Below are 27,453 nucleotides of genomic sequence, written 5' to 3' on the forward strand. Positions count from 1 at the left end.
CATCCCCAGTTAGTCCCATCAGCATGCCCTTAAGCGGGAGCGGATGAACGATCCAGTCCTCGGCAGCGATCTGTGGCATGAAGGGAGCGGGATTAACCCAATAATAGGAGTGTTGAGTCTGAGCGCTGAGATAGTATAATTCCATGTCGGGCACATCGAATCCGCCCCTATCGTATGGCTGCGTCAGGACCCTCCAGCTAATGCGTGGTTGCTTTCCACCCCAAAAGAGGCGCAGGAGCTCAGAACGAAGCCGTTTTAAAAAAATAGGCCCCTGGGTAGTAGGGAATGTTTTGGAATAGATAGAGGAACCGGGGGAGGACGACCATCTTAATCAGGGAAGCTCTCCCTGCCATTGAAATTGGTAGGGCCCGCCAGCGGGATATATTATCAGTCAGCTGCGAGATAGCCACCCCATAGTTTGACCGAATAGTGTCGTCCTTAACGAGCGACACCTCTATGCCCAGGTACCTCAAGTCGGAATCACACCATTCCAGGGGGTAATCCAGCGGGAACCGAGCTACTGAAGGTGTGAGGGGGAAGAATTGCGACTTCTTCCAGTTTATATGTACCCCTGATATGCCGCCAAACGCCACGAACTCCCTCAGTAGCGAGTTAAGGTGATCTTGTGGGTTACGCACGTACAACGTGACATCATCCGCATAGAGCGAAATACTTATCTGCCGCTGATGGCAGTTAAAAGCACTGGCCTTGTGCAACTGTCGCACTCTACAAGCCAACGGTTCTATCGCCAAGGCGAAAAGCAGGGGCGATAGGGGGCAGCCCTGCCTAGTTCCTCTCGTGATTGGCATATGTGCCGAAAGCACCCCATTGACGACGACCCTGGCGACAGGTGAGGTGTAGAGCAGCTTCACCCAGGCTATAAAGATACGGGGGAACCCCATTCTGCCAAGTATAGCAAGTAGGTAACCCCATTCCACCGAGTCGAACGCCTTGGTGGCGTCCAGGAACACGGCCGCGATCGGCAAGTCGGGTGAAATGGTGGGTATAAGGGAGAACAGTGTGCGCAAGTTGTGGGACGTAGCTCTCCCCGGGACAAAGCCAGATTGATCAGGTAACACCAAGGTGTTCATAAGCAGGGACAGCCTCGTCGCCAGCACTTTTGCGAGGATCTTCGCGTCGCAGTTTAGCAGCGAAAGGGGGCGATAGGCATCTGTGTCCTTCGGATCCTTCCCCGGCTTCAACAGTGACGTTATCGCCACCTCTCTCATGGATCCCGGCAGTATCCCAACCTCGAGAGAGTCCTCGAAAACTTCCTTCAGTACCGGCGCCATGATGTCGATATAACATTTATAAAATTCGGCCGGTAGGCCGTCCAGCCCCGCCGCCATGCCATTGCTAAGGGACATAATCGCCTCTCTGATCTCGTCCAGTTCGAACGGGCACCCCAAGAACGCCCTATCGCTATCACTAAGCCAACAGAGTGCGATATCGTCCAGGAAGTTACCGAACTCCACCTCACCCACCTGCTGCGTGGAGTATAAACGCTGGTAGTGCTGTAGGAAGGCGTTATGAATTCCCTGGGAATCTTGGTGAGTCCTACCCTCCCTATCAGAGATTTCCAGGATATGGGTGGCGAAGCGCTGGTGCCTCGTGAGAGCTGCCAGCACCTTTCCCGGTCGATCCCCTTCGCAGTAGCGCCTAGCCGTCCAATATTTGCCCCGGAACCTCGTTTCCCTGGCCGCTTCTTCCTCATAGGTCGACAGCAGTGCCCTGAATTGCCCAGCGAGGTCAGGACAGGGGTCCCTAACCATCTGTGCCTCCAGCGCTTTAAGCTCTGCTTCAATTTTAAGTAATGTGCGCACAATGTCCCTTAGTATTCCGCAACTTTTAGAGATCGTGATCCCCCTCACTGTCACCTTAAAGGCTTCCCAGATCGTTTCAACCTTATCGACCGACCCTTTGTTCCTCGGAAAGAAGGCTTCAATCTCCTCCCCTAGTTCATGTCTAAAAACAGGGTCCAGCAAGGCTGAGGGAAAGAGCCGCCACGGCGGGCGCACCCTAGCATACCCCGGCATCTCCAGGACCGTCAGGACAGGGCAATGGTCCGAGTAGGTACGAGGCAGATGTTTCACCCGAACAACTCCTCCAGCGAGGCCTCGTGAGATAAAGCAGTAATCGATCCGTGCCCATGAGCGCGCATGTGCCGTAAAATGTGTACCCTCCCTAACTGTCGGGCGTGTGTGCCTCCAGCCATCCACTAGTCCAGCCTCTGTCAGTATGCCCTGAAGTGTATCCCTGGCGTTTGTGTTGTATTGTGTACTGCCGTCCGATCTATCCGTCATAGGACATAACGACAGGTTGAAGTCCCCCCCCCCAGAGAATGTGAGTGGCTTCAATGTCCAGCACATGGCCCCACAGCGACAAAAAGAATCCAGGAGTGTCAACATTAGGGGCATAGCAATTCACAAGTATTATCACATCAGTGCCCATCTTCCCCAAAGAATGACATCTCCCCTCATTATCCACCCGCACACCCAACTTTTGAAACGGTAATCGTTTGTTGACCAAGATAACAGTCCCCCTAGAGTAAGTGGAATAGGAGGAAAACTCTCTCACACTCGCCCATCTGCACGCAAACTTAGGGATACCATTCGGGTAAAGGTGGGTTTCCTGGAGCATTGCTATCTGCACATGGTGCCGATCTAAATAAGCAAGCACATTCCTACATTTGCGGGGGTTATTAAGGCCACGGACGTTCCAGGACATTATGGAAACAGTATTCGACGTGTCATCACCTGTATTTGCCACCGTATCCCTGAAGGGAGCTTTTAGCCGTCACTGCAGCTCTCGACCGAAATGCACCTGATGCAGATCTTTCCGCTGTCCAGAACATTCTCGTCATACAAACATCCGAACGTTCACACACACGGAGTCCAGTACCTGCGTTCTCGTCACTCATTCCATACGCAACAGTAATTCTACGTTCAACAACAACTCGCACCCCAACATCCAAGTCCCACACCCCCCCCATGCACAACTGTTCAGCCCCCAACCCCCAGCTCCCCCTCCACCCACGGAAGCAACCCAATCTTGCCAGTATCACATCCCCCCCCCCCTCCCCGACCCCAACAATCAAGAGCAATTGAAAAACCTTTTGGGGAATCCCCTTCTGAGGACACCAGAGGAACGCACTCCAACACCCCAACACTCCTCCCTCGACCCGCATGCACCATACGGAGAAGACAGAGAAGGTGGGGCGGTGCCTGGCATATGTTACCCCTGCAGGTTAGTACCCATATGACAAGACATTTTCTCATATCCCCTCCCCTCATGCCAGAAAAAACACCAAAGGATTCAGGAGGTCTATCACAGGAGCAATCGCTACCCAGTTCAGAGCAAATTCTGCCTCCAGTGTGGCCAACTCTAGAACAACTTCAGCAGAGGGGCAGGTATATACCAAAGCAGTCGTCGCTCACCAGTGACCCGCAGAACAGCAGGTCTACCAGAAGAGCCATCACTGGCAGTTCCTGGTCCTCTCACCGGCAGCAGGCATCTCCAATCCGAGTCCAATCTCTAATCCATAGTTCAGAGCCAGCAATCCATTGTTCAGAAGGACGCAGTTAGGGATCCACGTGTTCAGCCGGGTTCACGTCTGCCTCCTCGTCTCCCTCGTTTCGCCTGTCCCTCCTGGCGGTGCGCAGCTTACGGGCATAGTCCTCGGCTTGCTGTGGGTTTGTAAAAAAGTGTTGTTTACCCTGGTGGGTCACCCTGAGCCGCGCCGGGTATAGTAGTGCATAGTCCACTTGCATGTCCCTCAGTTTTTTCTTCACGTCTAGGAATTTCCTCCGCTGGTCCTGGACCATCGGTGTAAAATCCGGATACAGGGAAAACTGCACTCCGTCACAAGCTAGATTCCGAGCCGTGCGGGCTGCACGCAATGCCGTGTCGCGGTCCCGGTAGTTAAGTAACCGGGCAATGATGGGTCGCGGCTGCATCCCCGGCTTTGGGACCGGGCCCAGGGAACGATGCGCCCGCTCGACGATAAATTGGCTGGAAAAGGCCTCCTTGCCCACTGCCGTGAGGAGGATGCGCTCCACATAGTCCTCCATGCGTCCAGTGTTGGTGGATTCCGGAACCCCCGTGACGCGTATGTTGTTGCGTCTGCTCCTCGCCTCCAACTCCTCGTTCTTTGCCGCTATTACTCTTAGGATGTTATCCATTCTAGTTAGGCGCGTGTCGTGGGACGCGGCAGTGTCCTCAGAGGAAGAAATGCGTCTCTCCGCCTCCCCCAGGCGCTCCTCATGGACCTCCAGTTTCTGTGCAACCCCATCCATTCTGGAGGACAGGCGGTCGACCTTGTCAACTATCGTAGCGAAGCCCTGCCGCATTTCCTCCATCATCAACTTAAGTTCTGGGGCCAAGGGGGCAGTGGGGGGCTCAGCGTTCGACGGCCCTGGGGCTCCGCCGGTCCCCGTCGTGCTGCGTAGCGGTTTTTTGGCAGTCGCCGGCTCGAAAGAGAGCTTGGGCTGCTTGTTGTCGTTTTTGCCCATAGTGCCGCGACTGGAAGCACCCACACGGGCACCGCAGCTGGCTGTTCTGCACGTGTCTGTAGCTCCCAGTGAGTGCGCGTTGATGGCCCCCCCCGAGCGGCAGCCACGTCCAGGGGGGTGTCCCTACCTCGGGGCACCGATTGTCCCAGGTAGCCCCTCGTCCCAAGAATCTCCGCACCGGCGTATCAGCTATGGGAGGTGGGCGGCCGCGGCCGACACCGCGGTCCGGAGCCCAGGGAGAGACAACAGGGGGTGGCGGCACGCCGCTGGGGCTAGGAGGAGGTCAACGCGCCATATGCGCGGGGTAGGATTCGCAGTCCGGGCAACCACTATGCCCTCTGAATGTCCGCTGGTGCGTCGCAGGACCCCGCTCCCAGGTGGCGGCAGTAATCGGTGTCAGTAGCGGGGTTGCGGAGAGATGGCCGCCCCACACGGCGGCTGTAGGCGTGCCTTGCGATGGTCTCCCGGTCTCTTTGTAGTGCGCCGGAGCAGCACAGAGCCCCCACACGTAGTGCAGCGGCTCCGCAGGGGGAGAGACTCACATCCGCAGTCACTCGAGGGCCGCCAGCAGTGCCCTCCGTCCGGGATACAGGCCTCTCAGTCCCAAGGCCTAGCCGCCTCGTGGAGAGCCGCGGCCTTGCGTGGGCCGATGTCCGGGCGCCTCCGCAGTGCACAGCAACAGCGCTCACCGGTCCGGTCGCTCAGCCCCGTATGTCAGGCTTCCGAGGGCGGATCGCTCCCAAAGTTGGACCGGAGCAGTATCACAGGTTGGGCCACCAGTGTAGCGATTTCTGGGCGTCTATTCGCAGGATTAAAGGATAAATTCAGGATCTTTCTGGCCAGGCTGCCAGAGCCACGCTAGAGTGCGGCCATTAGCTAGTGCGCCCTCTAGCGCCTCCCTCAGGCTTGAGTTAACTTTAACCGGGGTTCACAGTTACATACATGTCGTGTCCCTCTAGAAGGGTGGAATGCTAACCCCGTCGCCAGAATTGGCGAGGGGTTAGTATTCCAATTCGCATGACACCTTACTCGACATGTTTTGATAAAGCGATACCAGAGTTGGCATATAACCGCGAGGATTATAATGCACTTAAGAGTATATGGTATGCGTTATCATGGAACAGCTATTAGGACTTGGTTCCGCAAGCTGCAAACGGGCTCAGCTCATGCCAGAGCACCATCTCACACGATTCCAAGCACTCTGCCTACAGGATTGTCAAGGCCTGCCATAGGAGTGACTGATAGGAATGCGGGTGTCCATTTTAGGGTTAGATATAGGTATACTATATCTAAAGCAAAGGGTGACTACACCACCTTGCCCCAGCTGTCGTGCAGCCAGTTGTGTCAGATTTAGATGGCCAGCCAGGGGTGGCATAATACATGCTGCAGCCCCTGGTAGGCCCTGGGTACACCTAGGACCTGAGTTACAGGGTCTGATAAGGTGGCCCAGTACCAATTAGATATGTATCTAAGGTACATGGAATCCATTTTACAGAGAGAGCAGTAGGCCTGGGGCCCTGAATAGCAGGGTCCCAGGTCAACTAAGTCGAAAAACCAGCAAAACACCAGGCAAAAAGTTGGGGGTAACCATAGTCCGGTATCCACCTTCCTACAACTACTTCTTGGACAGCCAAGTCCGGAGAGATGGCTTTTTCGGCCGTTCCGTTCTCCAGGACTTCCTGGTGTGATCATTGGTTCGCAGAACCACCACCGGGGTTGGCATTGCTGGGGAGTCTAGTCTAAGGTAAGGAATCTAATACTGACCTGTTTCTTTCAGATGCACAAGTTACTTCCCTTCGGTAACGATATATCTGTAAGAAACAGTAGTTGGTATTAGATTACTTACTGCCCCACCCATCCTCCCCGTTCTGCAAACCGTTATCTAGGGTTATAGTTATCCCCTTTCAGGACCCTAGTTTTCATGGCACCAGTGTTGGTTTTCATCATGGATCTGCGTTTCTGGCGTGGAAAAGCTGTGAATAAGATCGGACGTCGGGACGCGAGGGCGGCGTCTAAGTAATTCGATGATGTCATCCCGACGACGGACGCGGAGCCGCAGACGACGCCTACCGACGCAAAGGGTTACTGCTACGCAAAATTTTTCGGATCCGTGTCGGACGCCTGGGGATATTCTAAGGTAAGGAATCTAATACTAACTACTGTTTCTTACAGATATATCATTACCGAAGGTAAGTAACTTATGCATTAGAGAACGACCCCCCACCTTCTGTTTGGGGTGTCTCCTTAACAGGGTTTTAGTTCACTTCAGTCTACTTTCTCAAAGCTTATTGATCATGCAGTGATGGATGCCTGTAAACTATCTCAAGCTCAATCCAAATAAAACAGAATTGCTACTAAACTCAGTCTGTAGCCCATAAGGGCCTTAATCAATCTCTCTGGCCTCCTCTATTGGATCTCTGCCTTCTTCTAAATCAATCTGTAACCAAGACATCCATATAGATTACTCTCCTGACCTTTGGACACGAGAGGCACACACTTCTGAAACCAGTTTCAAGTACTTTTCAAGTTTAGTCAATTAGACCTTTTTGAGAGTCTAATCTCGAAATCCCTGTGATTAACACCATTATACAGTTTAGTTTTTAGGTCTCGCCTGGGCAGCACTTGCACTGTCTCTTCGAGACATGCTGTGTTCAGGATATGGGCTTGAAGCCCCTCCCATCTTTTCGAACCCCTCATCTTGTTTTATTGGCTCCTCTTACTGTCGGCTTTCAATAAGTGAAATAGCTTACTAGTGCCTCTTTTTCAAATGTTGCAACCCCCCGTACAGACTGGCCCTGTTACATGGTCTGTTATGTTGCATGTTATTTTAACACTTGTAAGCACTATGTTTTTTTAGCTGTCCTCGAGCAACGCTGATGCTCACCTGTCCTCGAGCAGCACTAGCCATGCTCCTTTATTTCTTTACGGGGCCACTATGCTATAAACGGGCTTGTCTCCAAAGCAGATCCCTCCCACCTCCGACACAGCATGCCCACGCACCGTTATTTTCTGAACAGTCCACTTTTACTTTAAGTTTAAATGTAAATACTTAAGCTTACCCAGAAGAAAATGCAATGTTTATAGGCTCAAACACAGTGTTAAAAAGATCACAACTGCTGAGCCAAGCATGCTCTCGGGCAGGGTTGGATTGGGATTAAAAATCGGCCTGGGCAAGACAAAAAAAGTGGCCCACATTTGCATATTGCCTTTGCAAAACACTGCTTCGGCAAACTTTTATAAAAAATAAAAAAAGGGGCTGGGGGGTAAAAACTAGCTTGCACTGGGGAAACACACCTGAATACAAGTGAGGCCACTTTTGCTCCGGCCCCCTTCCCCGCTCAATATGCATATGTAAATGTTCCGGCCCCAGTGAGAAAAAGGGAGTGACACCTCTGCCCTTTGATTAAAGGGGGGTAATTGAGGCCACTCAGGCACCCACTGGTCTGCTGGTGGCATCGGAACAATGCTCAGAAATCGCCAAATCTCCCCCCAGACTGCTCAAAAAAAGCAGCCCACTGCTGGGACTGGACACCGGCCCCTCGGGCATTGCCCGACTACCCGCGTTACCAATCCGACGCTGCTCTCAGGAGACTTTGGATTTGAGTCAGCTGCCTTAGCTGTTACCTTTCTGCACCGCAAAAAAATACGTTAAAAACATTTACTATGCCAAGAGATCGAATGTTCACAAATGCGAGACTTATTGCATTGCAAATGCTTGTTATTTATGGGGATGCTGTTTTCCTAGTTGCACCAAAACTGCACCTAGTGCGAATACAATAAATTGAACATGCCGAATCCTGCAGCCATAGTTTTAAAAGGAAGACTCCGCCCCAGAAGCTAGAAAGAGTTTGCACCGGTTTTGAATTCACTCTCGAGTTCTGCTTACGCCATGATTGTGTGTGAAGCCATATCTGCGGGCCTCCTTAAGCACCGAGTCTATTCATTGGCTGCTGCAAAACTTTGGAACACTTCCTTTGAATTTAATCGAGAAATCGTCCCTTGTTCGTCTGAGGAAGGCGCTAAACTCCTGTCTTTTTCAGCTGTAAGACTTTTGGAATTGCTTTTTTTCAATTTCGTGGCTAGAAACGATTCCGAGGTGCAAGCCTCGCTCGCTCTTCCACCTAAGCTTAAACAGTCTCACTACTGCATTATCTGAAGTATTGGTGTTGGTCAGTTTTCAGATAAACAGCAGGTGGTGCTGTTTTACCACTCAGACAAACGCACGCATTGATATTAAATGCAAAGGAAATATTCCACCATTTACAGTCGTTTTCTTATTAAGCTTTCATGTTCAAGCACTTTGGTTGTGCGCTTGCACGAAATATCTTTGCTTTGGTGCAGTATGCCCACTAGTACGGAGTATTAATCATTTTCAGTTGGTTTCGTAGTTGCATGTGTTGTGCAATGTAAGGCCCATTTCTGTGCTTGAATTGTAACGTTGTTTGCTTTACTGCTTAGAGATTAAAATTTGTAACACTACAGGTTCTAGGAGCCCCAGAGAGACTTGAGTGTTGAGAGAAGGGATTTAGATGTGCGGAGTGTCCAAACTTTGGAGCTGAGGCAAGCTGTTTTAGAGCAAAACTGGGCAGTGTGTGTCCTCGGGACGAAGGCACTTCAGATACGAGGGCTGGAAAGAGGAAGTCCTGTGCCTTAGAGGTGAAGTAAACTGCAGTGTCGCATTTTGTACCCCCAAGTGGCTTTTGGGGAACCCGATAGCACGCTTGCATGTTCTAGATAACATAACAGTAAGGCTTTCACTGCTAATGTTAGGTCTTCCCTAGATTCAATGTCTGAAGCCATGTAGACTGACATCAAGGGGATGATTGTATGGTATCAAGGTTTTCAGTTGAATTTTCTCCCATAATCTGCAAAATTAAGAATATGTGTCGCTGGGATAATTTAAAATGATCTATAATTGGCAGATGCAATCTGATTAAAATTACGATTCCGCCTAAACTATTATACATCTTCCGCACAGTCCCTCTTGAAATACATAACGATTGGTTTAGGCAAATCGAGGGGGAGGTATCTAGATTTATATGGTCGTATAAGCGGACGCGCAGATCAAATGTATTTCTATCCCTTCCTATAGGAAGGGAGGGTCTAGGATTACCTAATTTTAAACTTTATTATTTAGCTGCTTCCTTACAATACTATTGACCTCTCTTTGGCAGTAAGAAAAAGGAAGGACTGGATTCCAACTATGTTACGTCAATATTTGAGTGTTTGGTTGGGTCGCGAGCCAATGGATGCCTATTGAAAATACACCAACCTAATTACTATAAAAAGGCTCGCTTTAAGACTTTATTAGCAGCATTTCGAAACTGGTCAAGGATCAGGAAAAAACGAGGGCTTGGCAGATACAGTAGATGTATGCCATTAATTGAAAATGATCAGCTACCTGAGGCATTGTCAGAAGTGCACTTATTGAATTGGGAGAAAGCAGGGGTCTATAGGATAGGCGTTTGCTTGACAGGGGATCATATTGCCTCTTTTGAGGAAGTTAGGGCCACATTTATTATTGATCGTCTGGAATTTTTTAAGTTCTTACAAATAAGGGACTTTCTTCTTAAAAAAAGCCTGAGGAGCATCGGGGTTTTCAGTTATACCTTTGTTGGAAGTTTTAATTCGTAAACCCTGTTTTACAATTTCGTCCCTGTATAGTATATTGTTGGAAGATGTAACGGATGATCTCGGAAAAACCGGCACTAAAATGGCAGGCCAGGTTGGATGTTACGGATTCATGTTTTTTTAAGTCAATAGAAATGGGTAAACAGGTATTTTGTACTGCAAATCTGCGGGCACAACATTTTAAGACTCTTTTTGATTTATATATTATGCCGGCAAATATTGCTAAGTGGGGGGGGGTACAGAGGGAACCCATTGTTTTAGGTGTAAGGCATTTGAGGCGCATGCAACTTATATTTTTTCTACCTGTCCCAGCCTGGACGTTTTAAGAGATATTTCCGGCTTCCAGCAGCGTGTCTTAAAAAAAGAAGTTCTGCTTTCTCCTCAGCGTATGCTACTTGGGGTAACGGCACAAGATAGCTCTAGCATTGAGTTTGTATTTATAGCTATGTCTGTGCTTAGACTTTGTCGTCTCAGCATGGTTAGATTCTTATCCCCCAACCTTTTTGCAATGGAAAGCCCAGCTACTACATATATTTAATTTAGAAAAAGCACTCTATAAACAAAAAGGTAGATAGAGCAGAATTAAAGGACTGAAAATTTGGAGTCCATTAAAAACCTGGGCTAATGGGCTAACTTAGGAGAAGAAATATGCCTATTACGATGAACTATATATGAATTGTAATAATGTTTTTTTTTTTCTTTTTTCATATGCTCCCTTTCATATGCTATGTGTCACTTTGTGTACTCTTTCAGTTATATGTTTATATTGGTGTCAAGATTAGAAAAAAAATGCTATTTTGACTTAAGCTGTTCTGCGCTTTTTGGCTTTTGCTTTTTTCTCTGTGTTTCGGCTGTAAAGAGAATGAAATAAAAATATTGTTAAAAAAAATCTACTTTTCTGTGATTTTTACCAAAAACTGAGGCCAATGATTGGACAGTAGCGATTTGTAGGGATCACACCAAAGATTTTTTCTTTCTTTTATTTCTTTAGGATACATTTAATATAGCGGCTTTTTAAGCATTTTACGACCGCTCCACGTTTTAGGGATGTTTAATATATCTGGTAATGGTAGGAAAGTGTATAATGTATTCCTACATGTGTGGAAGCAGTGTATATGCAGCTTAGATTGATGGTTTAGTTTCTGAGGCAGCAGGGATTAATCAGGAAACTGAAGTCCTCATCCTCGGCTCCACCCCCTCCGCATGGGACATCACATGGTGTCCCCCCCACCCTCGGAACCTACCCACCCCAACAGACTACGCTCGCAAGTTCGGCATCATACTAAACTCTTCACTCAGCATGAATCGCCAGATCAATGCCGTATTCTCCGCATGCTTCAACACCCTCTGCATACTTCGCAATACGTTCAAGTGGATCTCCCTTTGACTGCAGGAAAACCGTCACCCACAATCTCAGCAGACTGGATTACGGAAAAGCTCTCTACACTGGAATCAACAAAAAACTCCTTCGCAAACTCAAAACCAGAATGCAGCAGCCAGACTCCTACTAGACATGCCACGACTTGACCACATCACCCAACACCTCCGCGACCGCCACTGTCTCCCCATTGAAAGAAGAGTAACCTTCAAACCGCTCACATACGCCTACAAAGCTCTCCATGACACCGGACCCCAATACCTAAACAACAGAATCTCCTTCCACGCCCCAAAAGGAACCTCCGCTCAGCCGACCTCGCCTTAGCCACAGTCCCCCTTGTCTACAGGACCAGAACAGGAAGATCCTTAACCTACCTCATAGCCCAGACACTGCACCAATTCAGAAAGGACCTCAAACACTAGCTCTTCGAATTTCCCCAACTAAGCTGCCCACTCCTCCCTCCCTGAGAGTCATGAGGCCCGCACAGGGGAGTATTGCGCTCTACAAAACCCTGATCTGACATCTGTATAGTTTCAGGGCGACTGAGGAGGCCAATTGAAGCACTAATCTAATTGATTTGACCTTAGAAAAGGTATCAAATTGTTACACCTGCTGCCTGTGGAAACGGATGGGCAGGCTTCATTAATTATTGTCATATTTTTAGATAGATTTATCTGAGAGTATTGAATAGATTTCGAAACAAAGATGTATATATATTTTATTAGTAATGCAGGCATGAGTGTTATCTCCATTTTGTGTCTGAAAATTCCATCTTGAGACTGAGATGAGGAGAGGACCATTTGATGTCTTTTTTTCTCAAAGATGTGCACCCCTCCCCCATCTCACTCCCCAGGGTTGAGTAGTTGTGGTTTTGGAGCGCGATGAGGCATTGTCATCTTTTGTGGTAGGAATATGGTGCCAGAAGCTTGGTGACCTGTATGGGGTACTGATGCCAATCCACCCGATACCCCAGTGTCTGTTTAACCCCTTACTGAAAGAAACGAATAGCAGAACCAACGAAATCTTGTGTTAAAGAAGATTATGCATGAGAGAGGAAGAACTTGAGTAGTTTGGTACCACCTCAGGAGACTGACTGGTAATTGAAAGGCTTGTGTATGTGGGTTATGGTACTGGTCAGTGGTGCACCTAGGACACCACCTACAAAGAACAAGCCAGGACGCTGATAAGTAGAGGTGGCAGTCAGATAAGAGGAGAGCAGTGATCGAGAAGGGCCCTCAAATAATTTGGGGTTCAAAAACCGAGGGAAAATTAGGGCTGGAGAGAGGGAAAACAGACGTTTGTAGCATGTTTTGCTGTAGATGCACATGGTGTGCATTACGCCTGTCATGTAGGGGTGGGTCCAGACATTGCATGTTGTTTTTCTTTGAAGAAGTCTGTCATGTCACAAGAGCTCGGTGAATACTCCTCTAGCTGTAAATGCGCATGGTCACCCGCTCCATTGTTTTTCTCCTCAATCAGTTTCGAGTGTATTCCGTATGCTCCTGGTCTTTGAGTTCATCGGTTCCAATTGTGGTCTCGAGTTCTCAATCTTCTACTAAGTCACTAATACAATCTTTGACCCATCAGTGTCTACTTGTACGTCAGTTCCAACCATTGGTTTGTAGGTCATGCATCCAGGCCACCACATACTCCGGCCACCCTTCGGAGGATGACAAACTCCTTGAGGTTATTGAATGGACGCCTTTCAGGAGATGCCCCCAATGCTATTCTAGATATCCCTGGACACATCTTCACACAGTGTGCAACTTGTGTCTCTCGCTGGACCACGATAAAGGGCACTGTGATTGCTCATCGGCGTTCTGAAGTAAAGACTCTGTCAGTGCCGAGATTGTTGTTGTTCTCATACTAGGATGGCACAGTCCATTTCAGAGACACCGAACATTTTCTCTTTTCTCGGAAGCCGAAACCCTGGTTGCTGAAGAAGAGCAGGATGGCGACGTAGAGTACCTCGAGCTCCTTGCCCAACAGACCAGCCCAAAGTACATCCACTCTGATGCAGAGGAGGCTCCAAGACCACCTTTCCGGAACCCCACTCATCCCAAGGTCACCAGCAGGGTTATCAGCAACAAGTGGGTAGTGGCTATTCCAAGGGCAGAGGCGCCTCCACCAAGGTAGCCTTGGCTTCCAAGAACCGACTTTCCCGATGTCCACTTCATCCCCCACCCCCTCCCAGATTCCTGTACCCCCCCCCCCCCCTACCCTACATCACACAACACCTGTCTGGAGAAGACTTCAGGAATATCTTCCCCGCTGGGAAGAGATCACACATACAAGTGGGTTCTCTCTATTGAAACACACAGATACTGTTTAATGATCGTAGCAACCTTACCAAACACCCCCTCCTCACACCCACACTCTGAGCCCCAAACATTTCATATGCTTATAGGAGTAAGTTCAGGCTCTTCTCTCAAAGGAGCCATAGTGCTTGTACCCCTGCAACACCAGGGCAAGGGCATCAATTCCCTATACTTAATTCCCAGGATGGACAGCTCCCCGAGATCAATCCTTAACACCATCGCTGCTGTTGGAATTATCCCTCTATGCTGAAAATTATTGATTCCCATTGTTCATGACTAGCTCAGCTCGTCATGAGCACACGAGAGGTGTACCTCATGACAAACTGAGATCGTCATGAGCATCGAAGGGGTAAACCTCTGTCCACTCAATGGGTAAATCCTGTCGGAGCACTTCTTTCTACTGCCGCAAGGCGGCTTTATGTCCACCCTAGACCTGAAGGGCACCAACTTTCACATCCCTATTTACGCAACGGATGCCGCCACCTCAGATTTGTGGATTAGGGTCAGCACTATCAGTTCAAGGTTTTGCCCTTTGAAATCACCACAGCTCCAAGGATTTTCACAAAATCTTAGGAGGAAAGGAATCAACACATTTCCTTACCTTGACAACCAGATGATGGTGCCAGCAGAGAAGAATGCCTGGTAAACATCAGGCCGACAGTCTCCCTCCTACACACTCGAGGGCTCATAATAAATACCACAATATCCCACTTGGAGTCACTTCAAATACAACCTTTTCTAGAGTTGGATCTTTACTTCATAGAGGGAATAGCCTTCCCCAATCCTCATAGGGTACATGCTTTCCAACAGTTGGTGCCTCTTTTTCTGCCGCTCAGTCGCATCCCAGTTTGCACTGTTATGCGCTTGCGAGGCATGATAGCGTCTTGCATTGCAATTCAATTCAGTTTTTATTTGTTATGGAACTCCTACGGAGGTCCTCAAAAGTGTGCCAGTACAGTAAAAAAAAAACATTCTTTAAATAATTTTTAAATACACCAATAAATAAAATCAGAGAAAAGAAAGAAAACATACTTTGTAACAGATACAAAAGTCTACATTGGCCAACCAGAAACATTACCAACTAAGCTCTTTATAAAATGTCCTAATAAATGGCCAAATATGATTTAAAAAAATTCAAATATTCTATGGCAAACCATTTCATTTGGTGGGGGCAAGACAAACGATTGAGCTTCCTGAACAGAGTGAATATTAAATTTGATTAATGAGTGTCTTGAAAACATGCGCCTTGCCCTTAGAAGTTCCGGACACACAAATAGTACGTGATTAAGATCCTGTACTTGAGAACAGCACAATTCGCAAATTCTCTCGTCTCTAGGAGTTTTTTCCCAGATGCCCATCACTTTTCTCAAGGGCAACAGGTTGGTTCGTAAAAGTAGTATCAATCTTCTAATTCCATGTAGGACATTCTATGAAAGATAGGGCTGGGGTGTACTCCCCATTGCACTGATCACCTCATTGCGGGCTTTAAGTTGACTTAAGGTAGTGTCTCTTACTGTACTAATCGTGCTTACTGACTACTTTAGAAATGCCTTCAATACAGGCTTAGACATGGGTGAATCACTATTTAAACTAAGCCGAAATGAGTTGTTTGCGTAGGCAAATGATCTGAAGAAAGCTGATTTATTTTTTAATTTAGCAAACATTTCCATCTTCAAGGTGGCCCTTAAGGTACCCTCATCCCCCCCAAAAGAGGGAGTTCCCCCACCTCAGGACCGCTGCTGAGGAAGAATTATAAGAAAAGACTAGATGGAATTCCAAGAGAAGAACATGTGGGGCAGCCAAAGAATTTAAGATTTGGCGGAAAAACCGGCCTTCAGCCTTATCGAAAGCAAGCCACTAATTCCTATCCAGTACTTCTGCAGCATATGTTGATGTAGGAGGTATTTTAACCTTAAATACTGACAGAACATGATTAAAATGACGTCTCCCACTCGTTTTATAAAATCTATTTAAAGCTCCAGCCTGGGTGGTGGCCATTTGATGTGCTATGAGTCACGCCCGTATTTTGAAAAAACCTTCCCCGAATACAAATACGAATTGACCAATTCAATTTCTTCCTGCCCCAACGACAACTTATACCCTTTCTTTATTCTGAGACCTTTCTTGCGAGATACTAAAATTTTGCTTTTGGCAATTTTTATTTTCAGAAAATGGTAGTGCATAGGGCAGTATCCGCGATACTGCCCTATGCGCGCCTTCATATGTGTGTGTTTTATGAGTGCCTCTCCGCTCAGTTGTCACGAGTGCAGGGTCATATGGTAGACCTAGTGTTGGTAAGGGACAGAACCCATTGCTTTCTACAGTGGTCGAACAACAACCGCTTGTTGCTGGGCTGGCCTTTTCTGGACCTTGATCCGCTAGTGACCATTGCCACAGACATATCCCTAATTGGCTGGAGGCACATTTGAACAATGACAGTTCAAGGTCTGTGGGCACCTCATTTCGGGGGTCTCCACATCAATCACTATGAGCTATTAGCCATTCAACTAGCTTTGAAAGCATTTCTCCTACTGATTCAAAGCAAAACCATTCTGGTATGTGCTGACAACATGACTTCCTTGTTCTATCTTCAGAAGCAGAGAACCCCTTACTCCCCACCTCTGACGGCTCTTACTCAATAGGTCAGGCATTAGGCCATTCATCACCAAGTTAATCTCCTATCAGAACATATGTCAGAAGTGGACAACAACTTTATAATCCTACACCGCAGGATGCATCAACTAGTCTGTGAGTGTGAACACCACCCAAAAGTCCTCCTCCCATATTTCAGCAGATCTGTTAGCCATAGCAAAAAAAAGCAAAATGCAAAAACATCGCCACGTTTTCACACCCTCAATATCTGGAAAATTCTCTGTGGATCAGTTGGTCCGGGATCTTTGCCTATGCTTTTCTGCCTCTCCCAGTAATTCCATTTGTGGCCAGGAAGCTCAGGCCAACTTTCCACATCCTGGTGGCGCCAACATGAGCCAAACAACCATGTTTCTCTTCCCTACTTGAAATGTTAGTTGTCCCACACCAGAAAATCCTCCCAACAGACTGGACCTTCTCACCCAAGACTGCAGCAGAGTCAGATAACTAGACCCCAGGAAGCTAAACTGGTCAAGCAATTTTGGTGCTGAAGTCATAGACTTTGGATACCTTGGCGTACCCCAAGAGAGTATGAATATACTTACAGAAGCACATAGAATTTTGCAAAATGTTTCATTTAACAGCATAGCATTTGCGTATAGTAGATACACAAATGCTATGCTCTTAAAGGGAAGCGTTTTGTACATTTCTAAATCCAAAACATTAGTCCACTCATCCTCAATGAGCAGACTATCATTGCTTATCTACAAGAAAACAATATGAGAAGAGATCATCCACATATTTACGTTTTGTTTACTCAAGGCTTCCTCTTTCAGTCCCTTTTGATGTAATTCCAGTGACTTGAAACCCACAGGGTATTTAGAAACAACTCTCACTCACCTACCTAGTAGGTGTCCTGCTGCATCATTGGTTGCCCACTCTGGTTGCTGAATGCCCCCAGGCTGTGCTGCGATGCCAGATTACTGCAGTCTCTGGAGTTACATCAAAAGGGACTAAAGGCGGAGGACTTGAGTAACCTATTGCATCATACATTTGTAGAAAGCTGGGTTTCTGTTGCAGTAACCCTCCACTTTTTGCCAGACAACTGTTGCACTTTGACTTGATGTGCCCTGGCTCCCTGCCAGTCAGGTTCCCAGGGCCTGTGTTCTTTCCCAAAAACGGTACCTTGTACCCCCAATTGGCACCTCTCTGGCCACATGTTAGCCCCTTGTAAAAGGTACTATGGGTACCAAGGACACTTTGGCCTGCAGAGGCCTCTAAGGGCTTCAGCATTTATTGTGCCTCCCTTAGAGCCCGGCACCTTTACACACACCCTGCCATTGGCAGGATGCCTGTTTTGGTGCAGAACAAAGTGAAGATTCGACATGGCACATTGTGTGCAATGCCTACAACCCACTGCCCTGGCATAGGTCAGCCACCCTTCCAGCTGGGTGCACTATACCGGTGGTGAAGGTACAGGTGCATGAGCCCTGTACCCCTATTGTGTCTAGACCAATTCCTAGACAATGTAAGTGCAGTAATGCCATTAAGAGTATATGGTGCTGGGCGTTTAGCAGCACGAACTCCACAGCACCATAATGACTTTACTGAAAACTGAGAAGTTTGGTATCAAACTTCTCAGCACATTAAACCCACACTGATGCCAGTGTGGGATTTAATGAAAAATGCACGCAGAGGGCATCTCGAAGATGCCCCCTGAAAACTAACCCACCACTAGTGTCCAGGCTGCGTGGCTGCTTTCAGCTGCCACCACCAGACATGTTTCTGGACCCCTGGGACGAGAGCCTGCTGCTCTCGGGGGCCTGAAACAATGCACATACTAGGACGAGACACCAAATGAAATGAAATGAAATGAATGAAGCTTATATAGCGCATGACTTACCCTGGGGCATCTCCGCGCTTGCTTAGGAAACCCGTCCTGGTATTCCCCTGTGAGATAACCCTGGCAGGGTATCCACAAGGTGAAAGCCAGGCATCCCACCGCGAGGGGCCGTTGTGGAGATTAAGCAAGCTATTGCCCAGAGTCGCAGAGTGTGAACCCGTGAGTCGAGAAGGCACCGGAGCGAGAATTAACGAGTCCGTGGAATTATTGAGCCCAAGACCCGCCGAGGCGGGGAATTGAACCCTGGTCCAGGGCCGAACTCCAGCTCCAGGTATGCCGCCTCTAACCCCTGAGCCACACTTCTCCACTCAAATCTCTTCCCCCAGGATGGACAGGGTTCACGAAGGGGAAACTTCAAAGGCATGCCACTGTGTGAGCCTCCCCAGACCAATTGCTGCTTTCAGCAACTGTTCCACACTGGTTCCACCCCCCTCTTTGGGCGGGAGAGCCGGCGAGAAAAACAAGTGAGGGAAAGAGGTGTGCCCACCTCTGCCAACTCCACCCCTCAGTTGGGGGAGGCGAGGTGAAGCACAGCTGAGTACCCGCCATCTTGAGGATGGGGGGACCCAACCAACCATGTGCCATGTCGACTCTTTACTTTGTTCTGCACCAAAACACGCAGCCTGAAAGGGGGGTGGGGGTCTGTGTGTGTGTGTGTGTGTTGCTGCAGCAGCCCTTAGAGGTCTTCCCTGGGTACTACAGCCGTCCGGCGACATTCGGGTACCCCTTGAACTACTAAGAATGTATCCTCTTCCCGGGCTCTTCCTACCAGATGTTGGACACTCCTTTCAGAACCAATGATACCAAAATAGTATAGTTTAAATGGCATTTCATCATTTATGTAACGTTGAGACTGCTGCAGCCAACTTCAATACTTGGCATACTGGTATAGACTTTAGGCATTGTATTTTTAGCGACATCAAGAAGTGGGTGCATGAAGCAAACTGGAAGAGTACATGTGCATGGCTCTCTGAAATTGCAATAATGTGTTGATTGGTATACTCCTTATTGTGCAAAAAAGCTTTTGGTTATTCCTCTCAATATGAACCCTCACCTTTAGCTGGTCCGTAAACTGCCTCATCGTCTATTGATATTACCCTTTCGTCACCTAAACAGTTCAGAGTGAAGTGTTTAAACTTTTGACAGCAGCTATTGCTTTGGAAGTATCATAACTTGAGCCAACCCAAAAGCTAGAATGGAAAAAATGTTATGCCTCATACATTTCTGTCAATGAGTATGCTTTTAAAATCATTACAGTAAACAAGACATGTCGGGAAATGTCATCATTTGAGGCCTGGAAGTAAAATTGTGTTGTTTTTTTCCTAGTTATCCTTCCTCCAGCACAGTTTCCATTTTACTCTGCTCCTCCACTACCAGTGAATGAAGTAGGAGACCCGGGGGGAATACCTTTGCCACCTCCACCTTACTCCTGTGATCCCAATGGCAATGATCTACCTCGAGGTAAGATGCTTTGAAGTTTGTCATGAGTTTCATTGATTGTGCATGCTCAAATACATGAGAAAGGCAAGGCATTAACATTTATTTGCAAATCCCTATTAAAGAATTAAAAATATTTTGAAACTTACCAAGTATGTCTGACTAATGACTACATGCATCTTTGCTTGTGCCCCAACATATGCGAGACACCTAGCAAAAGATCACAATTTTTTCTACATAGATCATTTTAAGATGTTAAGGACAAGCAACTGATGCTTTACATATCTCCAGTGAATTATCAAGTGCCTCTACCAAATCACAGTTCATGCAACCTCTGAAGTCTGATTTGAAGACAATTACTTTGAGTGCCACTTTTACCTGTAGCACTGAGTGGTCAATAGTGTTTACTGAACACTTCACTGAAAGTATTTTGCAAAAAAAGACAAAACAGTCTCTTAATTGTGCCTTGGAGACCATGGTCAGGGTCTTTCATTGAAACAACTACAAATTGCTCATACCAAGTGCCCCAAAAGTCAATGTAATCTTAGTTTACAAACGCCTTCCATGTAAGGACTGTTTCAAGTGGTAACACATACATCAATCTGGCTGTGACAACCATATTTCAAGGAGATCTATGAATCCAGTGTGCAAATGCTGCTACCATATATTACAGCTCTTGTAAAGAGACATCTGACTAACCTCCTTGCTAATTAGCAGTCAACCTTTTATATTAAATACATTGCTCTCTGAGTTAACCAAGTGTCTGTGTGTGTGTCAACTTAAACAAGGATTAGTCTTTGATGCTGTAATGTTTTGTCTATCCGTGTACTCCTGAGAAATAGAAAACGATTGTTAAGGAAAAACCGATCTTCTTTGTGCTATCTGAGTTTGGTGTTACTTTGGAAAGCAGTGCTCCATCAAGGCGAATGTAGATATTTCCCTGCGGCTCTCGGATGCAGAACACCACCTGTCAAGTCCAAGAAAAAGAGAAGGGGATCCACAAATAAAACTGTAGAATAGTGCCAAATATCCCAATGACTTTGTCCCAAGGGTGCACACAAAACACGTAGGATATGAAACGAGTGGGAACTTGTCAGAATGTCTATCCCACCTGGTAAAAGAGGGGAGGTCTCGTGTGGTAACTGGAAAAGTCCTCTCAAGTAAACCCATCTCTGCTGCTCCGTGATCATGATCACTTTCTCAATCTGTTCGGATTACTCTTTCGGCAGAATGGGACCCCTCTTGTGCCTCCTGTATCAGAAATCCAAATGCAGATAAATAATTTACTGTAGTGCAGAGAACAGTATAGTTGAAATTCTGCATTATGGTTTACAGTTCTGCAACTGAGTTCCATTCACAAAGTTCCTAAGGAAATCCCATTGTGTCACTTGGAACTCTCAACAAAAGTATGATGCAGTTTTCTGGTACGTGTGTTTCTACTACTAAACTGCTACTGATGCTATAGAAAATTATTGCAAATTCACAAGCCAAGTAGAGTCCTATGGAAACCACAAATTAGAAAAGCAAATCTCAGCACAGGCTGTAAAGTAGCATTCGATAAAATAAATAAAAAAAATGGAACAGCTCAGGATATTCCAAAAACATTTTGTAACATTTCCTCAACTATTTCATGAAGTTAAATTAAAAACTATACTGAATTCCTATGTGAGCCTGTAACCCTAGCTATGCATTGATTAGCATTGCTTAAGTCTGTGTTTGGAATTGGGCTAAGTTGTTGCCACTAAAGGAGTAGTAAATGTTAAGTTTGTCTGTAGAGTTGGTAAGTGTAGTAAACACCAGTGTCATGATGGTATTTTTGAAATATTGGTTCGCTGGCAAACTGATACTTAAGGTGATGTTTGATAACAGTGGAAAGTTTTGTTGGAAATGACTATTGTACATCCGAGAACAGCTTTCTGCAAACCGGTGGGTTCATGAAGATGGTGAACCATCGAAGGTGGTGTGCCCATCAGCATGTAGTGAGTTTTTTAGACATAAAATAGTGGTGTATCGCCCGGCATCCCTTTCTATCATATGTCCGTGTTTGAGTGCTTGGGTTACAACACGAACTATCATGTAAGGGGGAAAACAAAGATGGTGGCTAATATTTGCAAGAATGACTTCAGTTACATAAATTAATATTATGATAATCTGAGACGAAGTGAGAGAATCAGTTTGTGGAGACAGTGTTAACTCCTTGCTCGCATTTCTGGGAGACTAACATATGAGCCACAACTTATTAATGCATTTAAGACTGTGGTGGTCATAGGAATCGGAGAAGTGTGTAGCCTGTAGAGGGTATACGTGATTGAAGTTTCCAGTGTCTCTAAGATGTTGCAAGTGATCTTCATTAAAGTGGATCTCATTAATCTCTTAGGAGAGGAAAAGTCAGAGCTGGGCCTGAATTGTGTGACCTTTTGTCAAAGGTCCTGTAAAAGACACACAGTTCTATTGGAATGTATTCTAAGTGAGGAAGTTTGTTTACCACAGTGGTTCTTGCCACATAATAATTCTGCACTCTAAACTGGATGGCCGAGAAACTCTGTATGGGGAACTTGACTTTTCTAGGGTAGTAAGGACAAGCATTTTAGAGGTGGAGGGGTTTACAGACTCAAAATAGCTAACACTCACTTACATCCATATCCCATCAGTGTTTTACTGTGTAAAAAGGAAATTACTTTAATAAAACTAAGGAAATTACTGTTTGAAGATTAACATGCACATCTAAAACCTCAAACTCCTTGCACCTTGTCCCCAAATTCAACTGTAAATGTCTTAATAGCGTCCTTGCTTAAGACGTTTATGTCCATTTACCTTTGTCCCCTATGTCCAGTGTTACCCTATCGGGATGGTCCATATCTTCTCTTATCTTTTGGATCCCTTAAAATGTGGATGTGATTGCCAGAAAACAAGGATATTGGTGCCCAGACTTAATTTTGCTGTATCTGCCTGTAGTAGCTGAACATGTGAACTGATATGTGGTCACCCATGGTGCACTCTTAGAACTCTATAAATCTTAATGTTTGTTATTGTTATAGATTGTGTTTACATGCCTTCGTAGGAAGTCTGCCAAGTGTGGTTCATTTGTTGTCGTCTTAGGAGAAATCTTGCTATGCAGCTCTCTGCCCCCAATCAAAGTTTGAGATTCAGTACCACCCATCGGAAGTTGAATGTTCCCCTCTAAGGGTGCTAGGGGCCACCTTAAGGCTGATTTATCCAGTATTTGGGTGTCTTTCATAGATTCACATGCCTGAATCATTCCCAGTCGTCGAGACGGGAGCCTCCGGTACATAAAGAAGTAATGTCCTAAGACAGACATAAAGAGAATAGGCCTAAGGGTCTCACCTTAGTGACCTATCTAGGTCCTTATGCAGGAAGGACCAAATAGAGTAGGCTCCAGGGTCCCACCTTGGTAGCCTATCTGTGTCCTTTTGTAAAAAAGGACCAAAGTAAAAGGAACAACCAATCAGCTACTACCTCCCTCTAGAACCTTCCTGTGAGGAGCCTCAGTCTCTCAGATTTTCTACCGCACGTTGTGCTAGGGAGTCTCCACCTGAGTTCTCCTCAGGAATCTTGGATTTTCATCTAAATTCGACAGTTTTTCGACTTTCTTTGCTATGGCTGATAGCAAAAAGAGGACTTTTTAGAGCCTGTGCCTCCTGTGGCAAGTTGAGGCTTCACGTGGACGACGAACATGAGACCTGTCTATACTGTCTCTATCCTCACCATCAGACCATAGACTGCAGGATTTGTCGTAAATTCTCCCACAAAACCCAGAAAGACCGGGAAGGGAGACTTCTAATATGGCTGAACAGGCTTAAAGACCAACCAGAAGGCGACTTGGTTTCTGAAGGCGAGAGCAGTCTGGCGCCTCACAGTTTTCCTTGAAAAGGCCTAGGGCTTCCTCGCCTGGCCCCTCAGACACCCCTCCTAAGAAGTCCAAAAAGTCTTCAGAGGGCAAGCCTACCGTGTCTGGCAAGGACCTTCCTGTCTCCAGGAAGCAGCCACTGATTACCACCACGACGACGACCTCCTCATCGCTGAAAACCGTCTCTACGTCGACGACGACAGTGTCGACGACGACGGCCTCGTCGGCGTCTTCCTAGTCGATGAGAATAACACCCTCATCGTCGACGGGTAGACAGCTTTCATCCTCCGCTCCATCGGCGACTAGGAGTGCGCCGTCGACGACACGGCCGTCGACGAAGACATCGACGCCGACACTGTTGACGAAAGCCACACCGTCGACGAAGCCCCCACCGTCGACGAGGAGCACCCCGTCGACGACTGTGCCGACGACGAAACAGTCGACGACGGAAAAGTTATCAAAGGCGAAGTCACCGTCGACGAGAGCGTCGACGACGGACATACCGTCGACGAAAACTAAAATTCAACCGATGACTGAGAGCTCCTTGATGAAGCCATCGTCACAGGCGTTGACGGCGATTGGTGCCTGGAAGGAGTCTGAGCTCCTCTCACATGCTATGGACGCCCAAACATCCCATGTTACAATCAGAATTACCAAAAAAACAATTACACCGGAAATGACGTCGCCTAGTAAGGTGCAGCAGCTAACACCATCCTGCTTCTTACAGGACCAAGAAATGGAGGAAGAAATGTTTACCAAGGCCACTAGCCCTTCAGACCAGGTAGTCAAGTGCCAAAGTACTGATGAAGAGCAGGAGGTTGAAGAACCTGTGACTCCAGCTGTAAATACCCAGGTTCACACTCAAGTGACTCCAATGGTGTGCCTGCCAGCTTCCTTAGTTTCGGACTTGCGTTTCCTCATTCAAGACTACAAGGAGCGGTTTCCACAAAAGGCCACTCCTGTTGTTCCTCCAACCCCGCAGGCAGCTGTGCCCGTTCCTGCGCCCGTGCCACGGCATAAGCCACCTCCACTGGTTCTTCCTAGGACACAAGACCCAGCACAAGACCCCATCTCGTCCGATGACGAGGGAAGGGCACATGAAGAAGGGGAAGTCCGCGACGATGACACAGACGTGGACGCCGACCAAGACTATGTCACTCACTCTCCAGCCTCTCCGGAGCCACATTCCTCGGAGTCTCCGCCCGCAGACATTGGAGGTTTTCATAACCTCATGGAAAGGGCAGCCAAAAGGTTCCATATGTCCATGGAAACACAGGAGACTGACTGTTTCCTCTATGATTTTAAGGAACCAACGAAGAAAACAACAAGATCGATCCCGATCATTGATTACCTTCTAAAACAGGGCAAACAACTCATGCAGTCTCCAGCTTCCCTGCAGGTAGTAGTGCCCAGACTGGACAAAAAATATAAAGCTACGTCATCGGCTCCAGCATGCCTCACGGGTCACCCCAAGGCGGACTCCGTGGTCACCCAGGCGGCGCAGAAGAATTCGCGCAACCCTGCATCCCCTTTATCAACTCAACCCGATAAAGAAGGCAGGAAGCTGGATGCCGTCGGAAAGCGCTTTTCCACTACGTCTGCGACGACGGTGAAGACCGCCAACTCCATTGCTCTTCTCGGACGTTACAACCGTCAACTCTGGGCGGACATCGCGCCCTACCTTGCTGACCTTCCAGAGGATTTGAAAGCGGAGGCACACTCGCTTCTCCTCGAAGGCCAAACTTCGGCTTCCGAATTGATCGACTGTGCCATTGACGTGGCCATGACTGGCTTCAGGCAGTTGGTAGGCGCCGCCGTTCTAAGACGTCAAGGCTGGCTTAAGGCCACCTCTTTCAGACAGGAGGTCCAAACCAAAATACTTGATATGCCTTATGACGGCGATCATCTTTTCGGCGAAAAGATCGATGAAGCCCTCACCGCAATCAAGAAGGACACCGATACAGCCAGAGCCCTGGGTACTCTACAGTCTTGCAATCAGTCCTTTCGTACCAACAGTGGAAGAGGACAATCCTCCTACAGGGGTTCTTACCAAAACAAGTCCTCCTACTCGTACTCACAGGGCAAGACGCAGTTTCAACAGCGTCAAAAAAAGTCGGGACGTCAGGCCTCCTTCAACAAATCGTCCTACAGAGGAAAAGGACAGAAGAGACCCGCAGGCAATCGCCAATGACTCTATCAATTGGCCAGCCCCTCCACCATCACATTCTTTACGACTTGGAGGAAAACTCTCTTTTTACCTACAAAATTGGCGGCAAATAACAACGGACCGGTGGGTTCTACAACTTCTCCAATTCGGCCACTCGCTGGAATTCCTCTCAAATCCCCCACAGACACCACCTGTCAAGCGCCCTCACAGACACCTACGGCTGCTTCTCCAAGAAATTGCTTCCATGCTTCAGAAGGGCGCAATAGAAAAAGTTCCACACGCCCAAAAGGGGGAGGGGTTCTATTCCCACTTCTTCCTGATTCACAAAAAGGGCAAGAAATGGCGACCGATCCTCGACCTAAGGGCTCTCAATGTGTTCTTAAAGAAACAGTTGTTCCGTATGGTCACGCTACAAGAGATCCTGGGACTTCTGGAAAAAGGCGACTACATGACATCACTAGATCTCCAGGACGCCTATTACCACATCCCTATCCTCAAAGGACACAGGAAGTACCTCAGATTTGCAGTCGCAGGTGTACACTACCAATTCTGTGTCCTCCCGTTCGGCCTCAAATCTGCCCCACGGATCTTTACGAAATGCCTTTCTCCTGTTGCAGCCTTTCTTCGCCAGCAGGGACACCAGGTCTTCCCATACCTGGACGACTGGCTGGTAAAAGCTCAGTCGAAAGAAGCCGCAGCCGCATCTTCCAGCGCCTGTCTGCATCTTTTCCGCCGATTAGGCTTGACCCTCAACAAAGAAAAGTCATCGCTAATACCAACCAAGGTCATCACTTTCCTTGGAGCGACCCTGGACACGGAACGCGCAAGAGCCTTCCCATCACAGGAGAGAAAATCGAAACTTATCTCCTTAGCCAAGTTAGTGGCATCCAAAAAGACTCTGACTGTCCGTATCTTCAAATCGCTCCTCGGCATGATGTCGTCATGCATTCTGCTCATCCCGCACTGCCGCCTAAAAATGCGTCCCCTTCAGGAAGAACTGACAAGACAGTGGACGCAATCTGCGGGATCTTTCGAGGACCGCATACGAGTCACCCAACCTATGATCAACAATTTACAATGGTGGAGGTCAACCAAACACCTGTCGCAAGGACTGCCGTTCCTGCTTCCGGCGCAACCACATATAGTCACCACGGACGCATCCTTGGAAGGCTGGGGTGCAGTCCTGCAAGAACTACAGACCAACGGAAAATGGACGCCACAGGAATCCAAACTCCACATCAACATTCTGGAGCTAAGGGCAGTTTTCCGGGCGCTCCAATCGTTCCTCCCACGCATCCGAAACTCCCCAGTGCTCGTCAGGACGGACAACACCACGACGATGCACTACCTGAACAAACAGGGAGGGACGCGTTCTCTCTCTCTCTCTCTCTCTCGAATCTCAGAGAGTCTGGAACTGGCTCCTCCAACATGGCATAACACTCAAAGCCGAATACGTTCCGGGCAAAGACAATGTCCTAGCGGACGCCCTGAGCAGAGAACAGTCTCTATCCCATGAATGGGAGCTGGATGCGGGAGCGATGGACTACATCTTCGCGAAGTGGGGGACACCACAGATAGACCTCTTTGCCACCAGGGAGAACGCCAAATGCCCAAGCTTCGCAAGCAGGCTTCCCCAACCAGGAACACTAGG

At 47.7% G+C, this 27,453-nt stretch overlaps 1 protein-coding gene across 1 annotated transcript in view; it reads left to right on the top strand.

The window, feature by feature from the left end:
• Positions 1-27,453, top strand: part of LOC147672473 (UDP-N-acetylglucosamine transferase subunit ALG13-like) — a gene marked incomplete at its 5' end in the record, with an annotated part of 438,517 nt that overhangs the window by 294,114 nt on the left and 116,950 nt on the right. The window contains one exon of the mRNA XM_086948010.1: positions 19,657-19,791. Coding sequence (XP_086804136.1) covers positions 19,657-19,791 — 135 coding nt within the window. The remainder of the gene's footprint in view (positions 1-19,656; positions 19,792-27,453) is intronic.

This window comes from Lissotriton vulgaris, unplaced genomic scaffold (genome assembly GCF_964263255.1).
Source record: "Lissotriton vulgaris unplaced genomic scaffold, aLisVul1.2 SCAFFOLD_699, whole genome shotgun sequence".
Taxonomy (NCBI): Eukaryota; Metazoa; Chordata; class Amphibia; order Caudata; family Salamandridae; genus Lissotriton; species Lissotriton vulgaris.